This window comes from Crinia signifera, chromosome 2, assembly GCF_055691185.1.
Source record: "Crinia signifera chromosome 2, ASM5569118v1, whole genome shotgun sequence".
Classification (NCBI taxonomy): Eukaryota; Metazoa; Chordata; class Amphibia; order Anura; family Myobatrachidae; genus Crinia; species Crinia signifera.
The window spans coordinates 254,525,697-254,553,433 of record NC_139218.1 but is presented as its reverse complement, the minus strand read 5'-3'; the positions used below and the strand labels follow the sequence as shown (position 1 = coordinate 254,553,433).

Genomic DNA, 27,737 nt, shown 5'->3' with positions numbered 1-27,737 from the left:
AGATGGATCTCTGTGTACACTCACCTCTGAATAGAACACAACTCCGTATACAAGCCCACAGAACACTTAATTGTATGTGAGAGTGCCCAGATACTGCCACTAAGTCATGCAGTCTGGCAGTGACTTTTGCCAATGGTACCACCACGCAGAGCGCAGGGACCCATGGGCGGCACCATCACTTGTCTCATGAACACCTGCATGTGGCTTACAGGGTGTCTGAAATAACACTGTGCAACCACTATAGTGCCGCTACGCAGCCTCTGCAGTGTCCCCAAGATGCTGCAGAAGCAACCGCATAGTGACATAATGACATCACGTGTGTTTGGGCAAAGGTGGCACAAGGTGCAATGGTGCCTTTTTTACAGCATTGGACAATCTGAGATGTATACCGCTCAACTATAGCTGCATAAAATGGGCCTACAGGCTCTGACCCAGTTGCTAAAAATCGTTAGATGTGCATGCAGCCCTGAATCAGGCCCATTATTTAGGAGTAAGACTTTCCTTACAAATAAAAAGGCATGTGAGGCTTTTCCAACATTTCTCAAAATGTGCCTAGAAACAGTTACAGTAAAAGGCTGTAAACCCGCTTTCTGACATTTAATCCCCTCCCTCAAAATAATTTTTTTTTTTTTTTTTTTGACAATACCTCCATCTTGGGAGGCAGAACAATGCACTTACTGAAAGAAACAGGAGCACTTATGCAAAAGTTGATGATTGACATCACAAAAAAAGAATTTGCCATATGCTTTTGCATTTTTTTTTTTTTTTTACAACAGTCACAATGAGACCTCTCCGGCCCCAGTACCAAGGGCAACTTGACCAAGCAGTAGTCAATGGACACTGTGACTACTGTGCATGGCCATACTACATTGGGTGCAAGGCTGCCACTCTTTGGCAAGGACAGGTGTCTAGACAGGTCACCCGGTCTTGCCAAATTTGTTAATTTGTGTCTAATCAAATTAACAAATTCTTGGGAAATTTTACTGGAGTAGATGTGTAAATACTATTCTAATTCTTATTCATTTTAACTAGTTTTAGTTTGGATAAGAACGGACAAAGAAATGGGATATATGCTTGGTAAATAAGAACATTTTGAACAAATGTATCTCTAAATGTGACTTTGTATTTGATAAAACAGTAACTTTAATCTGGAAAAACGTATTTGCCTTTATCTGTATTACACCTGCAGGTATGAAGATAGCATCTCGTGACATTATCATGAAGTCTTGGATCATGCTTGGTTCTCTTCTAGGAGCGGCGTTCTGCCTGCCAGTGAGTTTACTCATTCTGTGTGCACCCAGTCGTCAGAAAATACAAATACCAGTGATTAAAATGTATTTTAGGACTAATTTGAACAAGTTCACTGCACACAAAGCTGCAATAGAGGTGAACACCAATAATGTGTCACTATACACATCCAGAATCTGCAAAATGGCCAAGGGATGATGTTCACCTCTATCCCACTTCCCAATACGTCAATAATATCAATTATAGGATGCAATGTGCAAAAAAGTGCCAACCAAGATACAGTATGCGACACAAATATATATACATAATAATAATAAAACATATACATAATAATAATAATAATTAATTATTATTATATGCATAATAATATTTCAGGGCCTCGATTAAATGTTTGTAGCATCTCCCCTGAGAACGACCGTCCGTCCGTCCGTCCGTCCCCCCCCCCCACACACACACACACCTTGCTTTGGCGGCCCCAGCTTATAAAATCCACAATATGCAAAGTGCATGTGTGTACTCACCATCCAGACTATTTGGGCCGCATGTGTACCTGAGCCTGCCCACTGAGCATTTGATCTGGGCAATTAATAGCAAAGAAAAAAAAATTAGATAAAAAGATCTGCCTCTCTGTGGGCAACATTTTCCAGAGCTTTTAGCAGCATCCACTATATTTTACCCATTCTGCTTACATTTTTAGCTTTGTATTATCACAGCTCTCAAAATATAGTAAAAATTATGGCAACATAAACCCCAATTTGCACAAAATGTTTCTACCAAAAATATAGTTTAATTGGATGCATTAATGACAGTATTATTATTTAATCTATGGGAGTTATTATAACTGACTTGAAGAGCCCTCTGTGAGCTATTGAATTATACTAAAACAAAAAATAAAGCAGCAAGAAATGCACACTAATGATCAGAACAAAGCATATATAAAAAGTAAATGCAATAACATTTTTCCAGTAGCTCTTTGCTACTCCTTGTATATAGGGAAATAAATCCACTCACTGGGTAATCTGAGTTAGGGTCATATATCTCTGCTCAATAAAATATCTTACATACCTTAGATAGGCTTTTATTGTTTCACATTTGGAAGAAAGCTTAAATATTATATGGGATGTATATAACAGCACTTCCCTTTTATACTGCCTTCCTAGGTGCAGAATGAACACTGCCTGGGGCTATTCAATTACGTCCCAAAAGGTCTGCCCCGAGTGTGCACTTAACAGCAGCGAGGAAACATCCAAAAATGTATTTTAAATGCCTTCTGGGGCTTACCGTTAGTGGAAATTCCACACAGTAGCTCTGGCAATTAACTTAGCAGCTTGGAGTTAGCATGCAATAGCTGTTTGCTTACTTTGGGGCAGATATATGACCATTGGTTATGGGGGAGAAGGGGTATCAGCGCACGTTATGTTCACTGATACCGCTTCTCCCCCATGTATGATGAAGCCAGCGTACGTTAAAGGACAGGGGCGCCCCTGTCCATATTGGCGCTGCTATCTAAATGATAGCAGGCCGAATGCATGAACGGTCAGCATCGCTGACCGCTCTGTGTGATGCTGGTTTTGGCTTTGCCAGGAGCAGGCTGGCGAAGCCCTATCTAAACAGCAGGGACAGCGCTGTCCCTGCTGTTAGCTCTGGGCTGCGCTGGGGATCTCTCGTGAGTAGTGAGATCCCGTGGATGCCCAGTCCAGCCGGCCGGGGGAAAGGAGACAGCGCATCAGTGTAAACTGATGCGCTATCTCCAGGAGGAGACATCGCCGGAGGGGGGAGTTAGCATCTTGTCGGTCTCCCCTCCTGCTTCGCCTCGCTAATGAGGCGAAGCAGGAAGTATTATAGTGGCGTGATAAGCACCGCTATAATACTTCTGCCCCAATATGTGGAAATTAACAAGTACTATAATAGCTATGGCATTAAATCTGGGAACTGCCGTCATGCAGAAATTCCTGCAGTTATTTAAACCTACCTCCATAGACTGTAAGCCTAAACCTGGGTATTCCAGTATAGTATTATATAATGTTGAGCCTTGACTTCATACACGTGTTCTGTACCTTAGACACAAAATCTACATCTGTTCTTTAAACAGAAATCAACAAATAATACTTGCAAGCAACACTACATTCATTAAGCACATAGTGTAAGATGCTGAGAGAAAGCTTTGGGATGCACTAAAGGTCCATACACACTGGTAATTCTGAGCTAAAGCAGCTCAGTTTCACCATTTGAGCGGCTTTCAGATCAAAAGCTGCCCAGTGTGTAAGGCCCGGTGAGGACCGCTGATGCGCACTCCCGCATTATCGCCGGCAGCCACCATTCATCTGGTATTACCAGCAGACTAATTGTCTTTCCATAGCATCCTGCTGTGAAGCCGTTCACAGTGGCAAAAAAATTGCTAGGCAGGGGGGGAAAAAAATCACTCAGCGTGGGAAAGTTACTAAGATGGGAGTTCTATTTCACATGGAAAGATGCTATGGGCAACCAATCAGAATCTACGTCTTACTTATTTAGCACCTTCTAGAACAGGGATGGGGAACCTTTGGCCCTCCGGCGGTTGTTCAACTACACATCCCACCCAGCATGCCCTGCTACAGTATTGCATTTTGGCCATGCTAAAACTGTTGCAGGGCATGCTAAGATGCATAGTTCAACAACAGCTGGAGGGCCAAAGGTTCTCCATCCCTGTTTTAGAAGATAATAGATAGTATCTGATTGGTTGCCCATAGCAACATCCCATGAACTAGAACTCCCATCTTAGTAAATTTCCCCCAGTGTATATGCACTGAGTGATTTTCAGCCCAGCGATAATCGCTGTGCAAACACACTGGTCAAAAATGCCCAGTGTGTATGCAACTTAAGGCAGACGTAGGTAACCTGTGGCTCTCCAGCTGTTGTGAAACTAGAAGTCCCAGCATGCTGTGCCACAGTTTTAGCACTAAGAAAAGCACTGCCACATGATTTACATTATGAACAGTGATCCCATGACAAATAGCAAGATGCCAAAAGGAGGCACTAATAATTATTGGAGAGATTATTGCATGGGGATCCCAGGATTTTCTATATTACTAATGTGAAATCAACATTTTTCATTTTGCAGCTTCCTCCTCATCCCCAGCATCCAGGATATGTCAACCTAAGTTATGAGGTAGTAAAATATATGTATTTTTTGCTTCTGCATAGCTCAATTGTAACATTGCAAAAAGATGACCCTGAGATGCTCATCATCTAGTGTCCGTAAGTCTCTGAAACACTGCCATCTGCTGGCAGAGAGTGAAACTACATCTCTTTCTCACACATGCACAAACACAGATGGTAGCAGACTAGCTTTCGAAGCTTTTGCTTTTAGCAGGCTTACTAGTTACACTATAAAGCCCTTTATAGCACAGGTTGAGTATCCCTTATGTGAAATGTTTGGGACCAGGAGCATTTTGGATAAGGGATCATTTCGGATTTGGAAATATTTTTAGTTTTTTTATACTCAGCTGGTCCCACGGCGTCTATCGCGTCCATCCTTAGGTATCACCGGTCCCAATAGTGCCTTATGTGGGCGAGTGGATTAACATCACGTTAACTTCGCACACTAGCAATACATCATTGGGACTGGGAAGTCTCTGAAAATGGATGCCGTGGACCAGGTGAGTATGAAAAATGCTACAGGAGGGTATAAAAAAAAAGGATATTTTGATAACTCAAGAGTTTTCAGAATGTTTTGGTTTTTGGATATGCAGATGAGGGACTCTTATCCTGTAGTATTGTAGTGACATCAATTTATGCCATATCCCTGATTCATCCTAACCACAACTACATCAAATTATACCCACACAATATGTTATATTAAGAATTATATTGAGATTCATATAAAGAAAGGAAGAACTCACAATATTTGTACTGAACACTTATAACAAGTAGTTAATTACAATATTTATTGTTTGCAATAATGAATCAGCATGTTAAATCACCTTGTACAGTTTGAATGATAATCTGTTCATTAAGAGACCACACTGGCAAACAAACACACCTGTCAAACCATATGAAAAACACAAATGCTTTGACAAGTGGTTATCACTTCTGTTCAGATGATGATGGGTAATACTTTATGCATCATCGAACAATGCTGCTAGATACGAGTAAGATCACCAGGAGGTAATGTCGGGATTCCGGCGTCGGTATTTGGACCGCCGGGATTCCAACATGACGGCATGTTGACCGCATCCTGTAGCATGTTATTCAGTACAGACAATGGTCATAAACGTGGCAAACTAATTATTGTTTGAATATGGGTTATAACTCGTGAGTATTACTAAAACCATTACATGACATACATGATTTACAGCAAACATATGTAGCTTACAATTATGTGGTCTTTCCTTTAGATATTAACACCATTAAAATGGTATCAGTCCATGATGAAGCATCAGGTGAGATATTTTATATATGAGTGTGTATGTGCAGTTCTTAATACCAGCGGGCGATAGCAATGCACAGCCCCACATTGTCGCTATAGCCTGGCCAAATAGTGCAGACAAGAATATATTGACTAGATGCTGCAGTGTCTATTTGAATGTATACGCAGGCTGGTGCTGTGGATGGCAGCCAGCTTATCTTCGGCAATGACACTGCGATTTTGAATAAGTCGAAATCTCCCAGCTAGTACCCCATGTGTACATCCCTTTAGTCCGTATCTGCTCCTACATCTAATATCTAATATCTGTCGTCTCAGCTCTATTTTTTTCATATCCAGCATGTTTGAAACCAATCATTTTGGTTTCACTTTCTGTTAAGGAGTAATTTGGTCTGTTGAAAATAGATATTAAAGTTTCAGTTAATTATTTCAGGAGAGTTTTTTTATACAAATATGTGACCTGGAGTGGGAGGGTCCTACACCGAAACATGCCATTGAGCAGTGAGCAATGGGCATTTATTTATTTTTATACAAGGAACAACACATCCTAAATCATCATGTTTTCGGTTATAGTAAATGTAAGAAGGCACCCATTGTCCATTTCCCCAGATAAATCTTAGTCACTAGAACAGTACAATTATCTGTTGCGTAAAACAGACTAGGTTCTATTGAATTAATAGATATTTTATTTTTGCAGTACCCCTCTTATGGTTATGAGCCCATGTCTGGATGGCTGCAGAATCCAATGATTCCATTGCATCCAATGATGCCCCAACAACAGCTACCACATGCAATACCAAAACTGCCACTACGGCAACCTATACTTTTACCTCACCAGCCCATGGTTCCTGTACATCCCCATCATCCAACGCTCCCCCTTTCACCCCCACAAACCAATCCATTAAATCCTACCTACTGGGCAAACACTGAAAATCAATATCCAACAAACACTCAACCAATAGAACTGCCAAAACCAGATGTTTCAAACCAACCTGGTCAGCCTCTATTTCCGATCCAACCACAGCCACCTCCGGTGGAAGAAAGACCACATGATCCATGGCAACCAGCAAGCAAAACCAAGCAAGAGGAGCTGGTAAGAATCACTTGATTGTGAGCAGCATGCATTGTTTATATAGCTAAACAGTGCAATCATATTCTAATGATTGGTATGTAAATATTAAGAACTATTACAATAGATTACTTGTTTAATGTATTATTCTCAGAAGGGAAGGCTCATAATGTGACCTGACTAATATGGTAATGGAATTTGTCAAGCTTATTACAGGAAGGCCACCGAAATGTGCAAAGCCTCCGAGCCATTAAATTCTCAAATAACCTAACTAGACATGAAAAAGGAACTCACAAATCCACCGGAGAATATGTACAGTTGTGTTGTAAAGCCAACCGTATTTTATTTATTTTTTTGTTATGATCAGTCTGACCTATTTATTTTTACAGCAGACAGCACATAAGTCATAATATAAAGTAAGAGAATAACACAAAATAACCAAAATAGAGAAATAGAATATTCATGCCGAAACACATAAGAAATTCCATTCCAAATCCACAAATCAGATCGTACTAAATAAGGAGTCCAATCCTAGGCAGCATATGTTTAGGTTTTCTGTAAGTCAAAATAGCATGCTAATTAAACAAGCACAGGAAATAGCTATCTGTAAATGTAAAGCAACCTCCTACACATCACAGGAACTTTCCTTCCCGCATTATCATGATGGTCTTTAATTCTCAGTTTGTCCTTTGGGGGGAAAAAAAAAGGGGGGGGGGGGTCCAGATTATAGGTCGACATTGTCTAGGTCAACACAATATGGTTGACAGTGACAAATATTGACTCAGACCGACAACACAAGCATAAGGTCAACATGGCAATGGTTGACACATGGAAATGCTGACACATGAAAAGGTCGACATCAGTTTCGCACTTTTTTTTCAGGTTGTTACATTTTTTATACTTTACCACCCACGTAGTGATTGGGAACTGTAAAGTGTGCCGAGCACAGTGGTAGCAGAGTGAGAAATATGACCTGAAGCATGGCGGGGTTTCATGCGCATTGCCACAAGTTGCAGGCTCATTGCCATGGTTAAATGCTTGTTGCTCACTGGGAATTACATGCTCATTGCCCACGGGGGATAACATGCTCGCTGCCCACAGGGTATTACATGCTTATTGTCGGTGCAGCAGAGGGGTACCTGAAAGAGTTGACAGCTGCTCTTAAGAGACCTTGGTAGAGTGTCAGCATGGCGGGAGGCAGCTGGAAGAGCTGACAGCCGCTCAACTAATGAGATCAGTGGCATTTCAGCACAGGGGGGAAGTGTTGAATGACCCCGGTGCCTTCTGTAGTCAATGTTGTAATAAAAAGTAGACAATGGCACTCAGAGGAACTTTTTCAATCAAACTGTATAAAAAAATAAAAAAATCAACCAATATTTAGGGGCTGGTCTGCCCCTTTGTCAAAGTGATTCACTTGACAACATTTGTTGATTTTTTTTTAATACAGTTTGATTAAAAGTTCCTCACGAGTGCCATTGTATACTTTCTACGTAAAGTTTATTTGATCCTTCAATGAGTTGTCACAGCACAATTTTCACACTGGGGTGTAGCCATGCCCCTTCGGAGGCCACGGCCTATCTAGAGGCCATGCCCCTTAATTTAACAGGGTCCAACCTACCTGTCGGCTCCCCTGAAAGTATATATAACACAATTTTATAGTGGAATGTCTGTCAATCACAAAAATGTGCATGATTCGCTCACAATCAAAAAATATATGTGTTTGATTTGTTATTTATAAAGATTGTTTTTGTTTATACTATTTCAATAATTAAACTATGCAATTTTATCTAATTTATTTTTAGGATTAACGCCATTGGAAATTAAAAGAAAGAAAATATGTTTCACTACCACAAAGTCCCAGTCCTCACATGGTTTTCAACACAATTTGTTTTTAGTCTATTATTTAAACTGCATTTAAAAAAAAAAAAAAAAAGAGAAGAAAAAAAAATGAAATAAAATCAATTTACAAGTATGAGAACAAATTTGTCTTTGGTGTTTAAATTCCTTTGCCGTGCTGAATTAATGGGACAGCATGGACTGGGTAATGGTTAGCATTACTGCCTAACAGTGCTGAGGTCATGGGTCCGATTCCCAACATGGCCCTATCCATGCAAAACTTGTATGTTACCCCCGTTCTTGCGTCGGTTTACTCTGGGCACTCCGGTTTCCTCCCACAATCCATAAATACACTGATCGGTTCATTGGTTTTGAACAAGTGTGTACCTAGCATTAGCCTGTTATGACATATAGGGCTAGATGTATCAAGTGATAAAATGGGGAGTGATAAACAGCCAGCCTATCAGCTCCTACCTGTCATGTTACAGACTGGGTTTAAAAAATGACAGATTAGAGCTGATTGGTTGATTGTTTATCACTCCACTTTATCACTTTTGAAGCTTGATACATCTGGCCCCAATAGACAATTTATGCTATCAACAAAGTTGGTAGAAATGTACCAACTGACCCCAGCTTTAAAAATAATACATTAATAATACATGTACAGCAGGCAGGGGCAGATCAAAAGAGGAGGGTGCAGACACCATGCGGGCCCCCTGCTCTCTAGAGTGCTATAGACTACTGCACATGCGCAGATTTCTGGAAACATGGTGCCTTAATCATTATTGTGTATGTGTGTTGGCCATTCTCCCGGTAATTAAACAAGGGTGCAGTATGAGTGGTGTGGGTCTCCCTGGACCGATGAACCCGTGTGCACTGCACCCACTGCAACCATTATAGATATAGGTTAATCACAGCAGGTGTAGGACTAACGGCATTGTGCAATGGTTGCTGGAGAATATTTCTGTGGTTATGTACTGCATCTATTCAAATGCACTATTGTCATATACTCTCCAGTAATGAATAAGTAATCAATTACTTTTTAAAAGTGGAAGCAGTCACAATATGAAGACTATAATTCAACTCCTTTAGAGTTAAAGTTTGGTGTACTGACTCCATAGTAAAGGTGCCCATACACTTAGCAAGGTATCACATGCAGCCTCCCCATGCAATACCTCAGCTATTGACCGATGGGGAGCCGCCGGGCTTCCTGAATAGCAGGATCTTATACAATATTATTGAATGCTGTCCTTTTGCATATGATTTATCAGGTGTGATCTTAGCGGGATCTGAAAAGTCCTATGTGCAGCCCTTGCAACCTTCAGCTCCGACGCAATCTGCACAGAATTGCATGCTGGATTGGAATCGGAGGTTAGGCACATACCATTTTTCACCTGATTTCTTTGCCTGAACCATCGGAATTGGGTGAAAACTGCCCAAATCGTTTAAGTGTATGTAAGTACAAACATATCAAATGTTGTCTGTATAGGCAACTGACTATAAGGGTAATTTGGCTAGTTTAGCATGGGTCATGAAAAGATGTGAAATAGCGATTGCCTTTTATTGGGACATCCCAAAAACACACAAACACTGATAACTAGATCAGAATGTATGAGGTGATTTGCTGAACAAAATAATTGGCCTTTTTATGAAGAACACAAGGCTGGTGTCAAATGATCATGTTGGAATGACATTCTTAAACTCCCATAGTGATGCCTAAAAAAACAGAACACACTTTTTCCTGTCACCGCTCTATAAATAGGACATATTGGAACTTAAAAAGGATCAGAGAAGATCAACAAAATGAATTAAGGGTTTAGAGTCATTATGTTATGAGGAAAGGCTAGCCAGGTTAGGTATGTTTACATAAGAGAAGAGGCGTCTGGACATGATTAATATATACAAATACATAAAAGGTCAATACCGTGAACTATCAGGTGATCTGTTTACCAGAAGGACTGTACATAGGACACGCAGTTACCCCCTAAGGTTAGAGGAGAGGAAGTTTCTCAGCAGAGGAAGGCTTTCTTTACCGTAAGGGCAGTTAAGATATGGAATACTCTGCCAAAGAAGGTGGTCATGGCAGACTCAATTAATACATTTAAAAATAGGTTAGTTACATTTTTAGCAGAAAAAAAAATATCCAGGGGGTATCATTGATTATAATGTACTAAGTGGACTCAGCCACTCAGGGACTCTGCTTTATAATGAATAGACTGCAACCTCATCAGGGTCTTTTACACCGCAGGAGATAAGTTACAGGTTGAACTTGATGGATTTTTTCCAACCTCACAAACTAACTATGTTACTATGTAGCTGCAGGGCGACCATACTGCCTAGCATAATATTTAGATTCCTCCCCCCCCCCCTCCTCAAAAAAAATAGAAAAAGATCCACCAACAGAAGGAGACAGTGTGTATCCACACTATAAACTTTTTGCTTTTCCCCTGTGTGTACAGCATTGTTAATTTTGCTACAAGCTAACAGCTTATTGCTGAGTCGCTGGTGTCATCCAGGGGTGGGGTTAAGTAGGAGGCAGCACTAAGGTGACGATGCTACCTCCTCCATAGAAGTGAACGGGACCCGGGTCGCTTGACCTGGGTTACCCATTCACACTGACCAGTAACCCGGGTAGGATTGCAGAGTTGCTGGACCCGGCATATTTCGAAAAGCCCTTTCACACCACACAGTGACCCAGGTCATTTGTAGTCTGGAAATATAAATTCAAGAATACATTTTTTTTTTATTAAAAATGTTTATTTAAATAATGAATGCAATAAAGCACTAGAAAAAAACACAACCTTCCTGATACAAGTAAGTAGTAGTAGTACAGTACTAGTCTACTGCAAAGAAAATTGAGCTGCAAGGATGCATATTATAATATATAACTCTTTAGCTAAAATTAACTAATACCCCTTTCACACAAGCAAATGCAGGGACTTAACCAGGACTACAGTCCAGGGATCAAGCAGGGAGATTCCCGGGTTGGCCCATTTAACACCGGCCTGGACAGTGGGGTCCAGGCAGCGGTGGCTGGGAGCTTGTAGCACTATTTCCCAGGTGGCAGGGGAGGGAAGCACTGCTGAATTTGAAAACACATTGAAAATACTGGCAGGACAATGATTGGCTGAATTTTGAATTGTTAGGAATTTGGCCCAGGAACCTTTCACACCAGCGCTAGTCGCGAGTTGTTCCAAGGGCCAACACAGGAATTCAGGCTGGTGTGAAAGGGGTATAAAATCGGTAGCTACTTAAAACTTACTAACCGATTCTCATGGCAAGTAAGTAACTCTAGGGCCAGAGAAGATGGAAAAACTGTATAAAATACAGTATTAATAATCAAAGAATTCAATTAATCAATCACTTGAAAAATACAACCTGGAGGTGTCTAGATGAAAATGCTGTATCCTTTTCATCTGGTCAATTTTAGTCATGAAAACATTGACTAATGTTTAGTCAACATTTTCGTAATTAGGAAATTCCTACAGTATTTTCATTATCGTTACATTTTAGTCACAGAAGCTGCCAAATAGTTTTAGTCTAAATTTCGTCTACCAAATTAACACTGGTGTATAGATCATTTGTTTGTCATATGAAGCAATGATCATTATTTTGTAAGCGCTCAATTATATTTCTCAGAATCACTGAAAACATATTGAGAGTTTAGAGCAGGGTTCCTCAAACTATTTTGCTCTGGGACCCCCTCAGACAATAAAAATAATTGCAGGACCCCAGCAAGTTACTGCAGAAGGTCACTGCATAACATGTGTAGGCAGCAGACAGCATTGTGGAGACACAAAACGATGTGAGGAGTCTAACATAACAGACAATTCAACAGATTTTTGCTGAGAAGGTTGGGACTTACTTTGGGGTCAGGACCCACAGTTTGAGAAATTCTGGTTTAGAGTATTATTAAAATAAAAATTGATGAGTATATTTTGTACAAATATTATTGCTTAGCATTGACAATTACTTTCCATTTCTCATTCTGCTTTGGAAAGTAGGTTATCTGCAACCTGTAGGAATACACTCACATATGCAGAGAAATACCACTGTCATCTTTTTCAAAACCCTCAGGGATTGAGAACGTTTGTTGAAATAAGGTGCTGAATACTTATTCTCAAACCCTGGTAAAGACCCTAAAATATGGATAAACCAAATGTGAATGAAAACAAAATCACATTCTAAGCAGTTATTAACCTCAGTGTTTTGCCTGCTTCACTGAGCTGTATATAGGAAATTTGGCTCAGGGCCGCCAATAGGGGGGTGCTGTGGGTATAACTGTCCGGGCCCCGGCCTCTGGATGGGCCCAGGCAGCTCATCCCCCCTCCTTCGACTGCCTCTGATGCACTGTGCTCAGTGCGCTGAACAAAGCTGGTCCCGGAGCGCAGGCTTATTGGCTGCCAATACGCAAGCTCTGATTAGCCGATGCAGCATTTTAATTGGCCGCCGGCATTCTGAGTTGAAGAAGCCGCTCCGACACCTCCGGGCTGCAGCTCAGTGGAAGAGGAGATGGGGGAGCAGGAGCTGGTTTATGGTAAGTCAAGTTAGGAGGGTGGGAGCCCGGGGCCCGGACTAAAAATAGTGTATGTGAGATCAGCAGCGGTGTCCCTGCAGCGCATGGGAACTAGTATTTCCCATCCGCTGCACGGACGCCGACACTGATCTAACATACACTGCAGTGACCCTCTGCCTGCCAGCGCGATCATTCCCTTCCCTCCACTGCGCTGCCCAGGTAGGAGGCGGGGGGGGGGGGGGGGGGGTAGCAGCTTGCTGCTTTCGCACAAGAAAACCTGTTTCAACCCGGTTTAAGACCGGTGCGGTCTGAAAGGGGTATTAAGCCTGCTTTGACCGGTTTTAAGACACGTTTTAAATACCGGGTCTAAGCAGGTTTTGCGGTGTGAAGGCAGCACCAGTAGTCCATGCGCTTGGTAGATCTGTTTGTGTAAGGCTTTTAAAAGATGGAAACTAAGATTTAAAAAGTGATAAATAAGTTTTGCGCATACTGCCTAAGTGATGGTACTTGGGCAGCATACGGACTTCTGTAGGCCATAAGCCACACAACTCATTTCAGTACCAATAACTTTCTCCCTGATCCAACCTCCAATATAACACTGACTTTGGCTGTATTGATGCTCATATTCGGAATGTTTCTATAAATGGTGCCATATACCCAGTCTTGAAAGCCTTTTTAAAGCGGCATATTAGTAACAGCTGTGCATGGATTCTGTGTTGCTGGAAGGCGACTATTCAATGCTTCACATCTGGTTGTGGAATGTAACCACGGTGAAGTGCTTGTTTACTGAAAGAGAACGATCTGATCACTAGCTGACTACTGCTCAGAAAGATTTCAGTCTGAACTACTTTTGCAGACTTCCTGTACAAAAATGCCATTATCATCCAGAGACAAATAAATTGAAAGGATGCAAAAGTATAAAAATATATGCAGAAACTTCACTTATTACTATTATTTATTATTATTAAGCATCAACTGAGTAGTATTGGCACATACTGTAACACAGTACAACATAGAAGAATTCTAACGATTGTATTATCAAATTTTTCCACTAAGCACTCTCCCAACCCTTACGCAATTTCATTATTAATAATATGGACAGGGAGCTTACTGTATGTCACCCATAACATTGCTGTGTGCTAGCAATGCTGCTGGACTCTGAGATGATACACACAGGTGTTGACACACACCATATTTGGGTTGGGGGCACCAAATTCCAACTTGAGATGAACTTACGCTCCTGGTGAATACACACAAGATCTGTCCGCAAAAAGCAGTGACTAAATTACAATTCTGCATTAGCTCCTCTGCTTCATGGATGCAATTCAAAAGAATTAACAGAGACTATTCTGTGTGCCAGTTAAGGAGTGGTTAATTTAATTTTTGATAAACAGCCCCTGTCCTTCTGGCATATGCAGGCACCCCGCTGAAGTTTGTGTCCTGATCTCTACAGGCGGTGTTAGATTCAGTTAAACTTGATATCTCTAACACAAGATAAAATCAGCATGTCCGTATAAGGGTTGTAGTACAAGCCCCAATTGGGGCTTCAAAGGATAGTAACTGTGTTCCAAGTGCATTCTATATTTATACATGGAACAAATACATCAACACAGTATTACTCCTAATTTATGAAAAACTGTTATTCAGTAACTAAGGAGATGAACAGGTTTTTGAAGCTCTGTACAAACTTTCCATTGTCCCTGATAACAGAATTACATGAACAGTTTTAAATTTTATTTTAAGATTTTTTTTTAATTTTAATACTGTATATTAAACATTATTATTGTTCTTGCATACATTAACATTGTTAATCAGAATATACCTTGAGGTCTTAATTCATTCAAATGTTAGATAAGCTAAGCTACTGCAAGTCATCTTATACTTTTGAGTCAATATGACATAGAAGACACCAAAGTGCGACCTACAGTTTTCTGAATATTTTTGGATATGAGATATCATGATAAGGGATACCCAACCTGTATATAAAAAGACACAGTTTTTATAAAGCACAATGGAAAAGTCCCAGCTGCTGCACTGCAGCACTTACTTCACAGATTCAGACTCATTTACACACGTACAAAAATCACACATCAAATGAAATCGGTGTAATCTAGAAAAGTAGTTTGTCATTTACAGTTGTTACATTTACGCAAATAAGATGCTCAATTTCTGCAACAAAGTCAGTCGATGTAGTGGAGTCTTCCAGGACCTAACTTATCGGGTGGGGATCTTTAGGCAGGACTGAAGCCACAGTGTATGAGGACAGATCTGTGTGCAACTGAAATACAGTGGATTGTTTGGTTTACGAAGTCTGGTTTATTTAAGTTTGATTGTACTAGGATCATCCAGGAGTAACTTAAAACTTCCTGTAATAGTCAGCTTTTTAAACAAATCTTTATGGTGGCCGTATTGGAAGAATAATAGGATGGTGGGGAAAAAAAGAAAAAAAAATGTAATAATTTTTTGTCTGACCCAGGTGAGCGCAGCATATGAAATATTCCGGCAAGATGACAGGGCCTATTGGTTCATGAAAATTGGTCATTGTAAAAGTTTCCATCTCTAGTAAAAGATGCTTTTAAATGAAAATAATTATTAAGAAATTACTGGCAATATTTTACTGTTTTAGAAGAATACGGTTAGCAAAGGAATGTAAAGAATTAAACCAATTGATCTCATTTATAGTAAAAAGACAGCAGAGATTAGTTCTGTTAATAATTGTGCACTAATTTAATTCTGCCGGAGGGCTTCATTAATTTTAATTTTTTTTTTATTGCATTTGGAAAACATTTACTTGAATTTGTGCCAAATTTTTCTACATGACAGCATGGAGCATCTGCTGCAAGAAACAGACCATGGAAATAGGTCAACAATTGAATATATATATATATATATATATATATATATATATATATATATATATATATATATATATATATATATACATATATATACATACACACATACATACATACATACATACATACATACATACATACATACATACATACATACACAGGTTGAGTATCCCTTATCCAAAATGCTCGGGACCAGGAGAATTTTGGATAACGGATTATTCCGTATTTTGGAATATTTTAATATTTCAATGATGTATCTTGAGGTATCTTGCATTTATGTTGTACATATACATCAAACACATGAAATAAACACAAATATATTTTATTTGTGCATAAAACAAGGTTTCAAAACATGAAACAAAGTTTGTGTACAATCTCAGGCACTGAATTTAAATGCCAAGCAATCATTGTCTTGTACATATATAGTGCCAGTTACATATCAATCCCTCAGTAGTGCTGTTACAGATGTCCCCAGTAAGTTTTTATCCCCCAAAAATTTTTTGGTTCACTTTCTGGAATGCTGTGTACGGTCGGGACTTGGTTTTTGCAGGCACCGGGGGTCGTTATACGTGACAGTATACTGCCGGCAATATGGACAAACTATATTATGTTACGGGTGCAAAATCCTGCAGGTGATTTTCATATGTATTATATATCCTTATGAGACATATACAAGGCAGCACACCTTTCATAGATAATAATAAATCTATTTAATGTATTGACTACTTCATAGTCCTTAGTACATGGACTGGTTTGTATCACAAATATTCAGAAGTTATGGGGCACAAACATATTCACCCATCCATATTTGCAGTCAACGAGCCCGTTTCCGCTTTGGTAGCCTTCTTCCTGGTCAGTCCAGGAGGAAGGCTACCAAAGCCGAAACAGCCTTGTTGACTGCAAATATGGATGGGTGAAAAAACTGACACCCAGAAACTGGTAGTAGTGTCAAAAAACATTAACTATATTTTAGAGCCACCCAAATCAGCCTGATTTGGGCACAATAAAGTGGCGGTAGTTGACAGCACACAAAGAGGCGGTCAACTAAAGGTCAATATTTCAATGATTCACCATTTTCAGCAGGATGCGGATATAATAATATCTGCTCAATTTGCAATGCAATAATTGACCACATTGCAAGGATGTATTAATTACTGTATCTCCTGCAGGGACAGTTCTTTCAAAAAAAGCTCCGTCACTGCAATGGTTCTCTACAGCGTTATAACCCAATGGTGACACCCCCCATGCACCACGACCCCACCACCACCCCTGAACATACCTACCAGGGGAAGGACTCCTGGAGAGCTACTGGTCACCGGAGATTATTGTTTTTCTTTACAAAACCACTTCTGGGAACTTATCCCAGATGTTCTTTTGCACAAAAACAAGGTACCTTTCCTATAAAAAGTATAATTGAAATGCCAAAAATTGCAGTAGTAGCACTTTTTTTAGGAAAAAAATGTATTGGAATCAATTGAATACTTCTTGGGCTGGATGTAATGCATTGCAAGTCCAGCGACCACAGGGGTTGCCTGCCGAATGCAAAGGTTTATTAAAGGGGCTGTCAGTTACAAAGAAAAACAATGCCTTGTAAATGGCTGCAACGTTAAAATGAAATTTCAGAGTTCCGCTAGCAAGCTGCTCTGCAAAATATCCTGCTCTCCAAAGTAGAATTTCATTAGTAGGGCAATCCTAGAAACACCTCTATAAAATGATTGAAGGTTCTCATGTTAGGCTCCCCTTTATCCATGCGTAGTGGCAACACATAGTGGTGGTGCTTATATAGCTGTCAACTCTGAATGATAGATTAAAAACAAATACACAATTAGGGTTAAAGTTGCTAACATGGATGTTCTATTGAAGATGGGATGTTGCCCATAGCAACCAATCTGATTCCATCTAATTTCTTCTAGAAGGTGCTAAATATGTAAGTATTACAATCTGATTGGTTGCTATGGGAAACATCTAATCTTCAATAGAACTCACATCTTAGTAAAGTTACCCTTACTTAGATATAAGGGCCTCCCACTGTCACTATTGTCTCTTAAAATGTTAGCAGGCTATTTCCTGGACATGTTGGTTTGTCTTCATGCAACAATGTATTATAGAGGAACTATTACCGGCTAAATAGTCTGAAAACAGTTTGTGCAGCTTGTATAACCCACGAGTAAAGGAATTCCCTGTTAAGTGGATAAGAAGATGGAGCCTTTTTACAGCCTTCACTTCTATATTTGTACTAAAAATACTTAGCATTTAGCTAGAGAACATGTTCCTGGTGCCTTAAAGTAAACAGTGAGGTTTTACATTCCATCCTCTCAATTTCTCCAAATGCATTCAGAATCATGATAAGAGAACTGTATAAATGATTAACGTATTCTGTAATTCTTCAACATTCAAATCATTGGTATTACACGGATATATTTATCTTCTCTGGAGAACTTCTCATTCTTTGGGAGCTGGTGCCTGAACGGCCTGTGCTCACTGCACAAATCAAAACCCTTATATGGAAAAATGAAATATTTAACTTTGTACCGTGATTTCAGCATCACTCTAAAGTTGCGTACACACGGGGCGATATATCGCTCAGCAATATATCGATGAGCAATATATCGCTCAGCGTCCCGTTTTCATCAGTGACCAGAGATGGTTGCCGATGAAAGGGAACCTCTGCCGGGGAAGCCGCAGAGGGAATCAGCTGGTCACAGCAACCTGCGACCAGCGATCATAAGGGGGCTCAAAATGGGATTTGCGCACCCGGCGCCCACACTCCAAATCGATGGCAATATGGTCGCTCAGCGATCATATTGCCATTGATTTTTGCCCGTGTGTACACAGCTTAAAGAAGCACGAATGCTGATTAAGCAATGATGGAGCATAAACCACTGATGGGTTCCTGCAGGCTGCACTTTGTAGCTAGTCAGGTGATATGATAATGAAGATTGACATAAGGCCTATCAGTGCAGGGGGAGGGATTTAGGCAGGTTAGGAAAGATCACATGCTAGAAGTGATCTCCCTCTGTCCTGCGAAGATATAAAATTCAAAACAGAATTCCTTCATACAATCAGGAACAGATTAAACAGCCCAGCAGTAGGTTCTTAAAGGTTCAGACAAACACAAGGGAAAAATGGTCCCAAGTTGGTGTGTTAGCTCTGAAGTCCAAAGCTGGAATCAAAGCAGATCATCGATCTGTTTTGAATTTTATATTGTATTCTTGTTTAACTAACTCCTAAGAAGGAGATGCTCCTACCTACCCTTATGGTTATATACATATTGACATCTTACTAGTATCATTCATTTTGAAACTACTATTCGCCCCTGATGAAGTCACCTAGTTGACGAAACGTGTTAGGCCAGATTCATATGTTTTGATCACATGCTGTGAATGAACCACATACAGGATACTAACTGAATTGTATTTGTTTTTATCTTTTGTATACAAAATATTATAAAGGCAAAACCTGTTATAAATAAATATCTTTTATGTGATATGCATATTAGTATATCATAAGCACACTCTGTATCCTCATATATATATATATATATATATATATATATATATATATATATATATATATATATATACACAGTATATATATATATATATATATATATATATATATATATATATATATATGTATATTTATTTCAAAACAGCTTGTGAAAAAAGCCACATTAAAGGCTGAAACGTCAACTTAACCTGCCAGGCCAGTTGTCACTTTGGTGATTGTAAGTCCCGAGTGCCGCGTCTTGCCTCCAGTTATACACAGGGTCCAGCCACGGCTGGCTCCATTTGAGGGCACCGGGCCACGAGATGCTACAGGAATTGAGTGCCAGCATTCTCCAAGCTATTACCGTATATACTCAAGTATAAGTTGACCCGAATATAAGCCGAGGCACCTAATTTTACAACAAAAAAACTGGGAAAAAACTTATTGACTCAAGTGGGACCCTCACTCGAGTATAAGCCGGGCTTTTTCAGCATAAAAAAATGTTCTGAAAAAGTAGGCTTATACTCAAGTATATATATATATATATATATATATATATATATATATATATATATATATATATATATATATATATATATATATATATATATATATATATATATATATATATATATATATACACACACACACACACACACTTAACATCAGCACTCACCTTTCCTAGTTTTGGGGTGCCCTATGGCTTGTGACCACATTGTTTAAACAGACATTGTACACACATACATACATATACACACATATACATATACATACACACACACACACACACATATAAATAAATACATACATACATACATACACACACGTATGTACGTACGTATGTACATGCATAAATACATACATACATACATACACACACTTTTTTTGCCAGACAATTGATGATCTGGGGTGCTGGATGACTGCCCGACAATCAGGATCCCGACAATCAGGATCCCGACAATCAGTATATCGTCATCGGAATCCCGACTGCCGGTGCTCTGACAGCGGGGATCCCGACTGCCCAGGGCTATTCTCCCTTGTGAGGGTCCACCGAGCATAGCGAGCCCTTAGGGGCTTCTTTGTTCTAGCAACCCTGTTGGGGCACCGGCAGTCGGGATTCCAATGTCTGTATACTGAATGTCAGGATCCCGATTGTTGGGCAGTCGTGCCACACCCGATGATCTGATGCAAGCACAAATAAAAACAAATTTCCAATCACTTCCTTTAAATCAAACATCAATACAGCAGTGTTAGAAACCTAAACCTCTTAAATTCACATCAAGACCTAAATTATAGTTGTCATTTTAGGACTATACAGCTTTTCTGATACCCCATTGCTATGTATTTCTTAATACTGTACATAAAGGGTGCTTCTACCATTTTTACCATTTTAAATGCAATGATCAAGGCCATAATACATGGTGTCTTTTGGCACATAAGCTCCATCCTGCCCCATCCACCTCATATAAACTAAACATTCAGTAGTTTTTTCCAGAGCACACTAAAATGTAATGTCACCTCCATACATAGAACTCATATTCCTCAGGTAAACTTAACATTTCCCCACTACAGTTAAGCCCTCAAACTGAACTCTCTCAATTCATAAGGTATTTTTATTTATTTTTCACAGGTAAAAGTAAAAAGTTTGAAATGGTTAGAGCTGGCCCTGTTTATAGCCAGTTGGAAGCCCCATTTAATACTGCAACTTCACAGACCAACCGCCAAGTGTTCAGAAATGGAGGAATGTTTTTATTGGTGTTAGAATAAAAAGTATTGGTTATGGCTGTTTAGAAGACAGAACACACACACAGTAGGGTGCAAATAGAAATCCAGCATAAGTGCAGGCTTGGGGCTGTTGCCCAAAACAATGAAATAGCTTCCAGGCTACAATATACACAGTTGAATCACACCCAATATATATGTTAGCTCCACACTGCCAGTTCAATAAAATGTCATCAATGAAGCGTTAAATGTAGTTTTCTTGGACCTTTGTGATATTTAACTTTGTTTCACAGCACTCACATCCCCAGAGTAAAAGCAATGTTATATTTGATTCAGACACAGCTTCTCTCATGTAGGAGGGTTAATGTTTAAAACATGTATAGATGATTGAGGGAAGAGATGATGCGAAGTGATAATGCTGGAGGATGTAAATGTCTAAAGGAGCACTTATTCAGGAAATAGACCCAAAGTACACCCCTGCCATAGATATGGGCCTTCTAATAACAAGGAAGGAAAGAGGACAAGGTGGCGTGCTGGGTACAGGAGGAGGGTCAGGTCTACAAAGTGTAGTATTATGCGTGAGCTTTGATTTAAGACTTCAACAAACCACATTTTGTACAGACACCTGAGATTGTTTTTAGTGTTCCCCTGGCTGTAGAGAGGAAAATGGGATGAGTCATTGTTGCTAATGGCTTCATGTTCTAGTTTGCTTTGAAAATATTGTGGCAGAGATGAGATATCTGCAGTTATTGTGGTATGCAGTGCACACACAGAATCTCAAGTGCAAATCTACCATACATGTAGGATAGCCTCTTTATATAAACATGCAGGAGCATTCAGGATGGCCTTATATAAAATATTCAGATCATTTCTTTACATATGGAGTATGACAGATGGAAAGAAGCACTGGGTTAGAAGCAGGCAAACCTCTGGCTCTGTATACGCTGTGAAACCTACTTAGTGGCGGCTCGGTTGCCTAACCCTACATTAGATTATCACATGTAAATTCAAGAGATCGGAATCTGAATTATTGGAATGTGAGGATATTCTGTTTAGGCATATACCGTCTGTGTTTACCCACTCAGTGTACTGCCTTTACACATCACGTCTTACAATCTGGTTTTACTGTAGTTACTGTGATATGACACAAAAAGGAAAACACACTATAAATAAATGTAGCTTATTAGTGTTATTTGTAAAAACCTATGCAGCCTTTTAGAGAGAAGATATCATTCACCACAATCAATTTTTTAAATACAATTGAATAGCTGTAGGCATTAAACCCAGAGCTAGCCCTGAGAATAAACGTATATGTCCCTTAAGGCCTCCATACACTACCTCGATTTGGGCTGATTTCACCCGTTCGCATCGGACCTGAGTCGGATGTCGGACCAATATGCAGGTTCGACCTCAGACCCCCCCTTCCTGGTGGTGTGAAACAGGGGTTGCATGAAATCCATGACAAGTTAAAAGGACTGCATGTGGTGGCGCTCTGACCCGCGGGTGATCGGCTGTGCATACGCTGCTGAAGTAGAGTATGTCCAGCTTCACAGTATAATTTCTCTGCTGCACTAGCGGAGAGGGGGTGATTCAGAGAAAAATGTCAAGTCTGTTGTTTGGGTATAATTCTGATTATGAGGCCTACTGTGCATGACCCATCATATGCAATCGACCATTAGTTATGGGATAAAAAGAGTAAGAGTCTCACGTAATTAGTTAAAAGTTCCCACATACAAAAGCCCCCGGTAGTTAATAAAGGGCAGGTGTACTACAAAGGCAGCTTACCTAAACTCTTATGAAAGTTGCAAGCACTAAACAGAGTAAGAGAGGCATCAAAGCCTAAGCAAGGGGAGGCGGAGGTAGCAGAAGTCTCAACCAATTCGATTTTGATTATTAATAGGTCACTATGGGCCTTATTCTGATCGGTGCGGCCAGATCCGAATATGCGGCCAGGACCGTGCGTGCGAAACCCCGCCTTCCGTACGGATCGCCAACTCCGTCCGTACGCGGTAAGAAGCTGGTCGAACTGACCGCACGTGTATTTCTCATGAATACACCTCCTCCATCTCAGGGAACCTCCCCCATCATTCGATGGTCGCAGACTTATTATTATTATAATTTTATTTATAAGGCGCCAGAAGTGTTTCGCAGCGCCGTACAAAGGAACAATACAGGGAAACAAAACTTGGCATAACATTGAATAAATAACAAAAATACAGTACAAATAAAGAGCGCCACAGATCAATACACATTACAGCTTGGATATAAGTAGTGAGGACTCAATCAACATACAACTAGAGGCTTGAGGCCAATGATGGAGAGGAGTATGCAGACGAAGATGGTCACTGAGTCTTGGAGTAAAGGAGAGCTGTGAGTGAAATGTGAAGAGAAGTGGGCTTTGACAACAGGAGGGAAGAGGGCCCTACTCGGAGGAGCTTACAATCTAGTAGGAAGGGGAGACAGACAGATTACAAGAGGTGCAAGCGAGGGGGTGGTGGTTAGATAGCAGGATGTAAACAGGAAACAGGCAAGGGGTCGGAGAACCAGCTGGTTTATGCAGTGGAAGGGTACGCTTTGATGAATAGGTGAGTTTTCAGTGCCCGTTTGAAGCTTTGCAAGGTCGGGGAGAGTCTAATGGAGCGAGGGAGTGTGTTCCACTGAAGGGGTGCAGCACGGGCAAAGTCCTGTACTCTAGCATGGGAAGCAGTGATCAGGGTGGAGGAGAGACGACAGTCGTCAGCTGAGCGTAGAGGGCGGGAGCGTGTATGAATGGAGATGAGGTTAGAGATATATGGAGCAATGGAATTAGAGATGGCCCTGTATGTGAGTGTGAGGTGTTTGAAGAGGATTCTGTAGGGGAATGGAAGCCAGTGCAGATTTTGTTGAGAATGTAGGGGAATGGAAGCCAGTGCAGACCATCGAATGCAGGACCGAGTGCTCCACCAGCTCCCGCAACCTCAGACCACACGGACATTTTTCCGTGCAAAAGCAGGGATCTAGGCGGGCAGCTGACATCCGGCGATGTTATATGTCCGCCCCCTACACGTGCGTCACGACTGCATTACCATACGTATGCCCAGCGTTTGCATGGGAACGCCCATGAAACGCGGGGCGTATGCATTGGTAATGAGCCCAAATAGCCCTTCACGCCCCTCTCCACCCCCTGTTCGGAGTGTTCACATTTCATGCGGGATTTGGCCATACGCCCCGCTCGCACATGCGCAGAGACGCCTCTGCACATGCGCAGACACAAAACATCGGCGGCACGTACGCACGCGGATATTACCGCACCAACCAGAACAAGGGCCTATGTTCTGGAGATAATCATTATTGTTTTGTCACAACTCTCCATGTGTTAATGCCAGGAGGTAAAATCGTATTATAATAAAACAATAATTGTTATTACTATTACAGGTCAAGTATCTGTTATTCGGATATCTGAAAACCGTAGGGCTTCCCCAAACCATTTTGCATACTCCACAGGTGGTCCCCCCGATGGCCACCATGGATGTCGGGGGACCCGGTATGTATAAAAAATAAAATAAAAAAAGCCAAAATCTGGAAAAATCCCTTATCCAAAATGCTTCCATTCCACAACAAAAGGTGCATGAAGTGTGAAAACTGTATGGTACTACATCATGTATTATCCTCATTAAAATGCTAACAAAACACATTAACAGTTTAATTCACAGTAATTAACACCAACGGGCATAAGGCCTACTACTGTACATACAACTTGGCTCACACATCTGGGTACATTCTCGAACTACCATAATGCATCACTTTACAGAATTTCTGTATCACAGGAATGAAGCAGTGCAGCTGTAGGTTATAAAAATAATCTAGAAAACAAAACCATATGGCTAAGTAACGTGTCTGTTTAAATATTCAGCACATAACTGTTACCACAACTGCCTGTGCAGTAGTGATCATAAACAGTAAAAAGGATGCAGTGTGGTAGGATGTTTTCCAGGTTTTCAAAGAAAGCAGAAACTCTCCCCCTGACACATATTTACCGATTAGAACAGCATACCCCTCTACTAGGCATACGCCGCTCCATTTCAGCAGGAGCTGGTGCGAGAACTGTCTATACCAGTGGCTCCAATCACGGCACACTAGATTATCAGAAATGTTTTCATGGCACACCTAGGCCAGAAATTTCTTATTGAGAAATTTAGAATGAAGTAAATATTGTATTTCAACCTTAGGGTTCGTGTTATTATGACCGGCATTCGCACACATTGGTTTTGTCTGCTGCTTTGACCATAAATAATTTGAATTGGTCCTGGACTAGCAAACCAGGGAACCCTGCCAAGTGTCCTGAGGCACCCCAGAATGCCATGGCACACAATTTGGAAACCACTGATGTATAGACTGGAGTCACAGTATACATGAGCTGGTATGCAGCTGTGGCTCTGGTCAGTGTTGTGGTAGCCACAGTGCCATTTTGGGCAGGGACCGTGCCCGTGTCATAAAATAGGAGCGGTTCGTCCTAAGTGTCAAGGTCGGTGGATGCCAGATAGTGATTCAATGCTTTATGTTCAGGATGCAGCAAATGATCAGGGAAGCCTGCAGTTTAAAGATGAATTCATTCTGAAATTTGCACCATTTCAAAATATAGTCTTCAATGTGAAAGGGCGACCTGCACTGACATCACATGTAGCAATAAACTATAACTCTCATTTAGCTATAAATGGCGCTCTCTCCTCTGGATTACGGCACAATGAATCAGCTAGTATTGGAACAGTGCACAGAGCCAAGAGCTTCAACGCACACTTGCCTACTCTACACGAATGGCCAAGAGGCTAACATAAATAGGGTGGTGCCTGGAAGAGTGGGCAAGTCTCCTGGGCAGCCGTCACCTGTCTGCACCCCAGCTGTGGGAATAATGATTATGATGCAATTTGCGTTGAAAATCCTGTACTGTGTAACACGGCCAGGTCAGTGATTTTGCAGACATGCCCCACCCAGGCCCGGCGACAGGGGGGGATCAAAGGGGACTGCCCCAGAATTAGCCACACATCCGTGCAGTCAGCCGCCCGGTACCCGATTGCTGTGGGCGGCTGACACATAACCCCCCCTAACAAGAATATATACATCCGCGATGCTGCAGACTCGGAAGGGGAAGCTTCCTGGGGATGCCTTTCAGAATACGGACGCAGCTTCCGGACGCCGCTTACACACACTGACATGAGTGCCGCAGCAGCACGGGCTCATGTCAGTGTGTGTAAGCGCGCGGTGGTCGGGAGCTGCGTGTCGGGAGCTGCGAGTTTAAACAGGCATCCCCAGGAAGCTTCCCCTCCCGAGTCTGCAGCGCAAGTATTCTTTTTTTTTTTTGGGGGGGGGGGGGGGGGGGGGTAGGGGGGGGGGGGGTGTTATGTGTCATTTGTCATTTGAATCAGCATGTACTGCAGTGATGAATCAGGCAGTGTCAGTTTAACAATGCAAGAAAATAGATGACTTAAAAATAGATCTTTCTGCCATTTCTTCCATCCATCATGTTGGTTAAATGCTACTGGTGTGTGATCTATGTAGAAACGGTGTGATGTTGAAATGTGGGAGGTACTTACAATTAATATATTTGAATGATAAATATACAAAAAAATGCAACAATATTTTATCCTGACCTGGGTAGAACACGGCTAGGACCTGGGTAGAGGGCGGTGTAAATGGGAACGCCGGGTCGGATGACCCGGCTCCCATTTACATGAATGGGGAACGTCCAACCTGCGGACCGCAGCGTCCGCAGGTTGGACGGGTTGTCAGCCTGACACTGACAGCCGGCGCTGCTGTCTGCTATACTCTGCAGACAGCAGCGGCGGCGGGGGAGGGAGGTGAACGGATGCCTGTTTGCGGCATCCATTCACCTCCTGTGCGACGGCGGGGGGAGTGTGCGCGGGGACTGGGGGCAGCCTAGCAGCTTACCTTAGTGCTGAACTGCCCCCAGCAGCGTTCCGGTCCGGCGGCGGTGCGCGACGGTGATTGGCGCTTGGAGATGACATTGCGCTGTCATCTCCAAGCTCCGGGGGGGAGGGGGTGCGATCGGGCTGTCCACCCGGTGTAAATGGCACTAAATGCCGGGTCGCACCCGGCTTGAACCTGGGTCTAAAAAAGCCGGGTGCGACCCGGCGTTTTGGTGTAAAAGGGGTATAAATGTCACATCAGGCATGTCTATTATTGGAGGATGGGATGCAGGGACAAACTTCACTCATACAGCAGGAAAATGGCGACACTTAAGGGCCCTACATACGCAGAGATTTCTGCCAGAGATTCATAATGGGAGATTCAGCATGAGAGATTTCACTCTCTCAGATAATGAGCCACATACAGAGAGATTTGTGTCAGAGATTCATAATGGGTGATTCAGCACGGGAGATTTCAAATCTGTCACAGAAAGTGACGTAAAAAACTGCACTTCATCACAAAAATAATGTTATATGGTAAAGACATCTACCACATAAATAATGTATTCTTTAATAAGTGTTCTTTCCCCTCCCCCTAGTGTGCCCCCCCCCCCCAAAAAAAAATAAGTTTAATCATTGGTAGCTAGTGGACCCCCCCAAAGCAACTTTTAAATCATTGGTGGCTGGTGGCTGG

General features: G+C 41.3%; 2 protein-coding genes across 4 annotated transcripts in view; one reads left to right on the top strand and one right to left on the bottom strand.

Moving 5' to 3' along the window:
• The window catches only part of ARHGAP6 (Rho GTPase activating protein 6), a 566,036-nt gene that overhangs the window by 150,744 nt on the left and 387,555 nt on the right, over positions 1–27,737 (bottom strand). The window lies entirely within an intron of this gene.
• LOC146059298 (uncharacterized) lies at positions 1,219–25,949 on the top strand. Its single transcript, XM_083171407.1, has 5 exons — positions 1,219–1,272; positions 4,349–4,396; positions 5,625–5,669; positions 6,351–6,746; positions 25,686–25,949. Exons 1-5 carry the CDS (start codon positions 1,219–1,221, stop codon positions 25,947–25,949), a joined length of 807 nt encoding a protein of 268 aa, XP_083027533.1.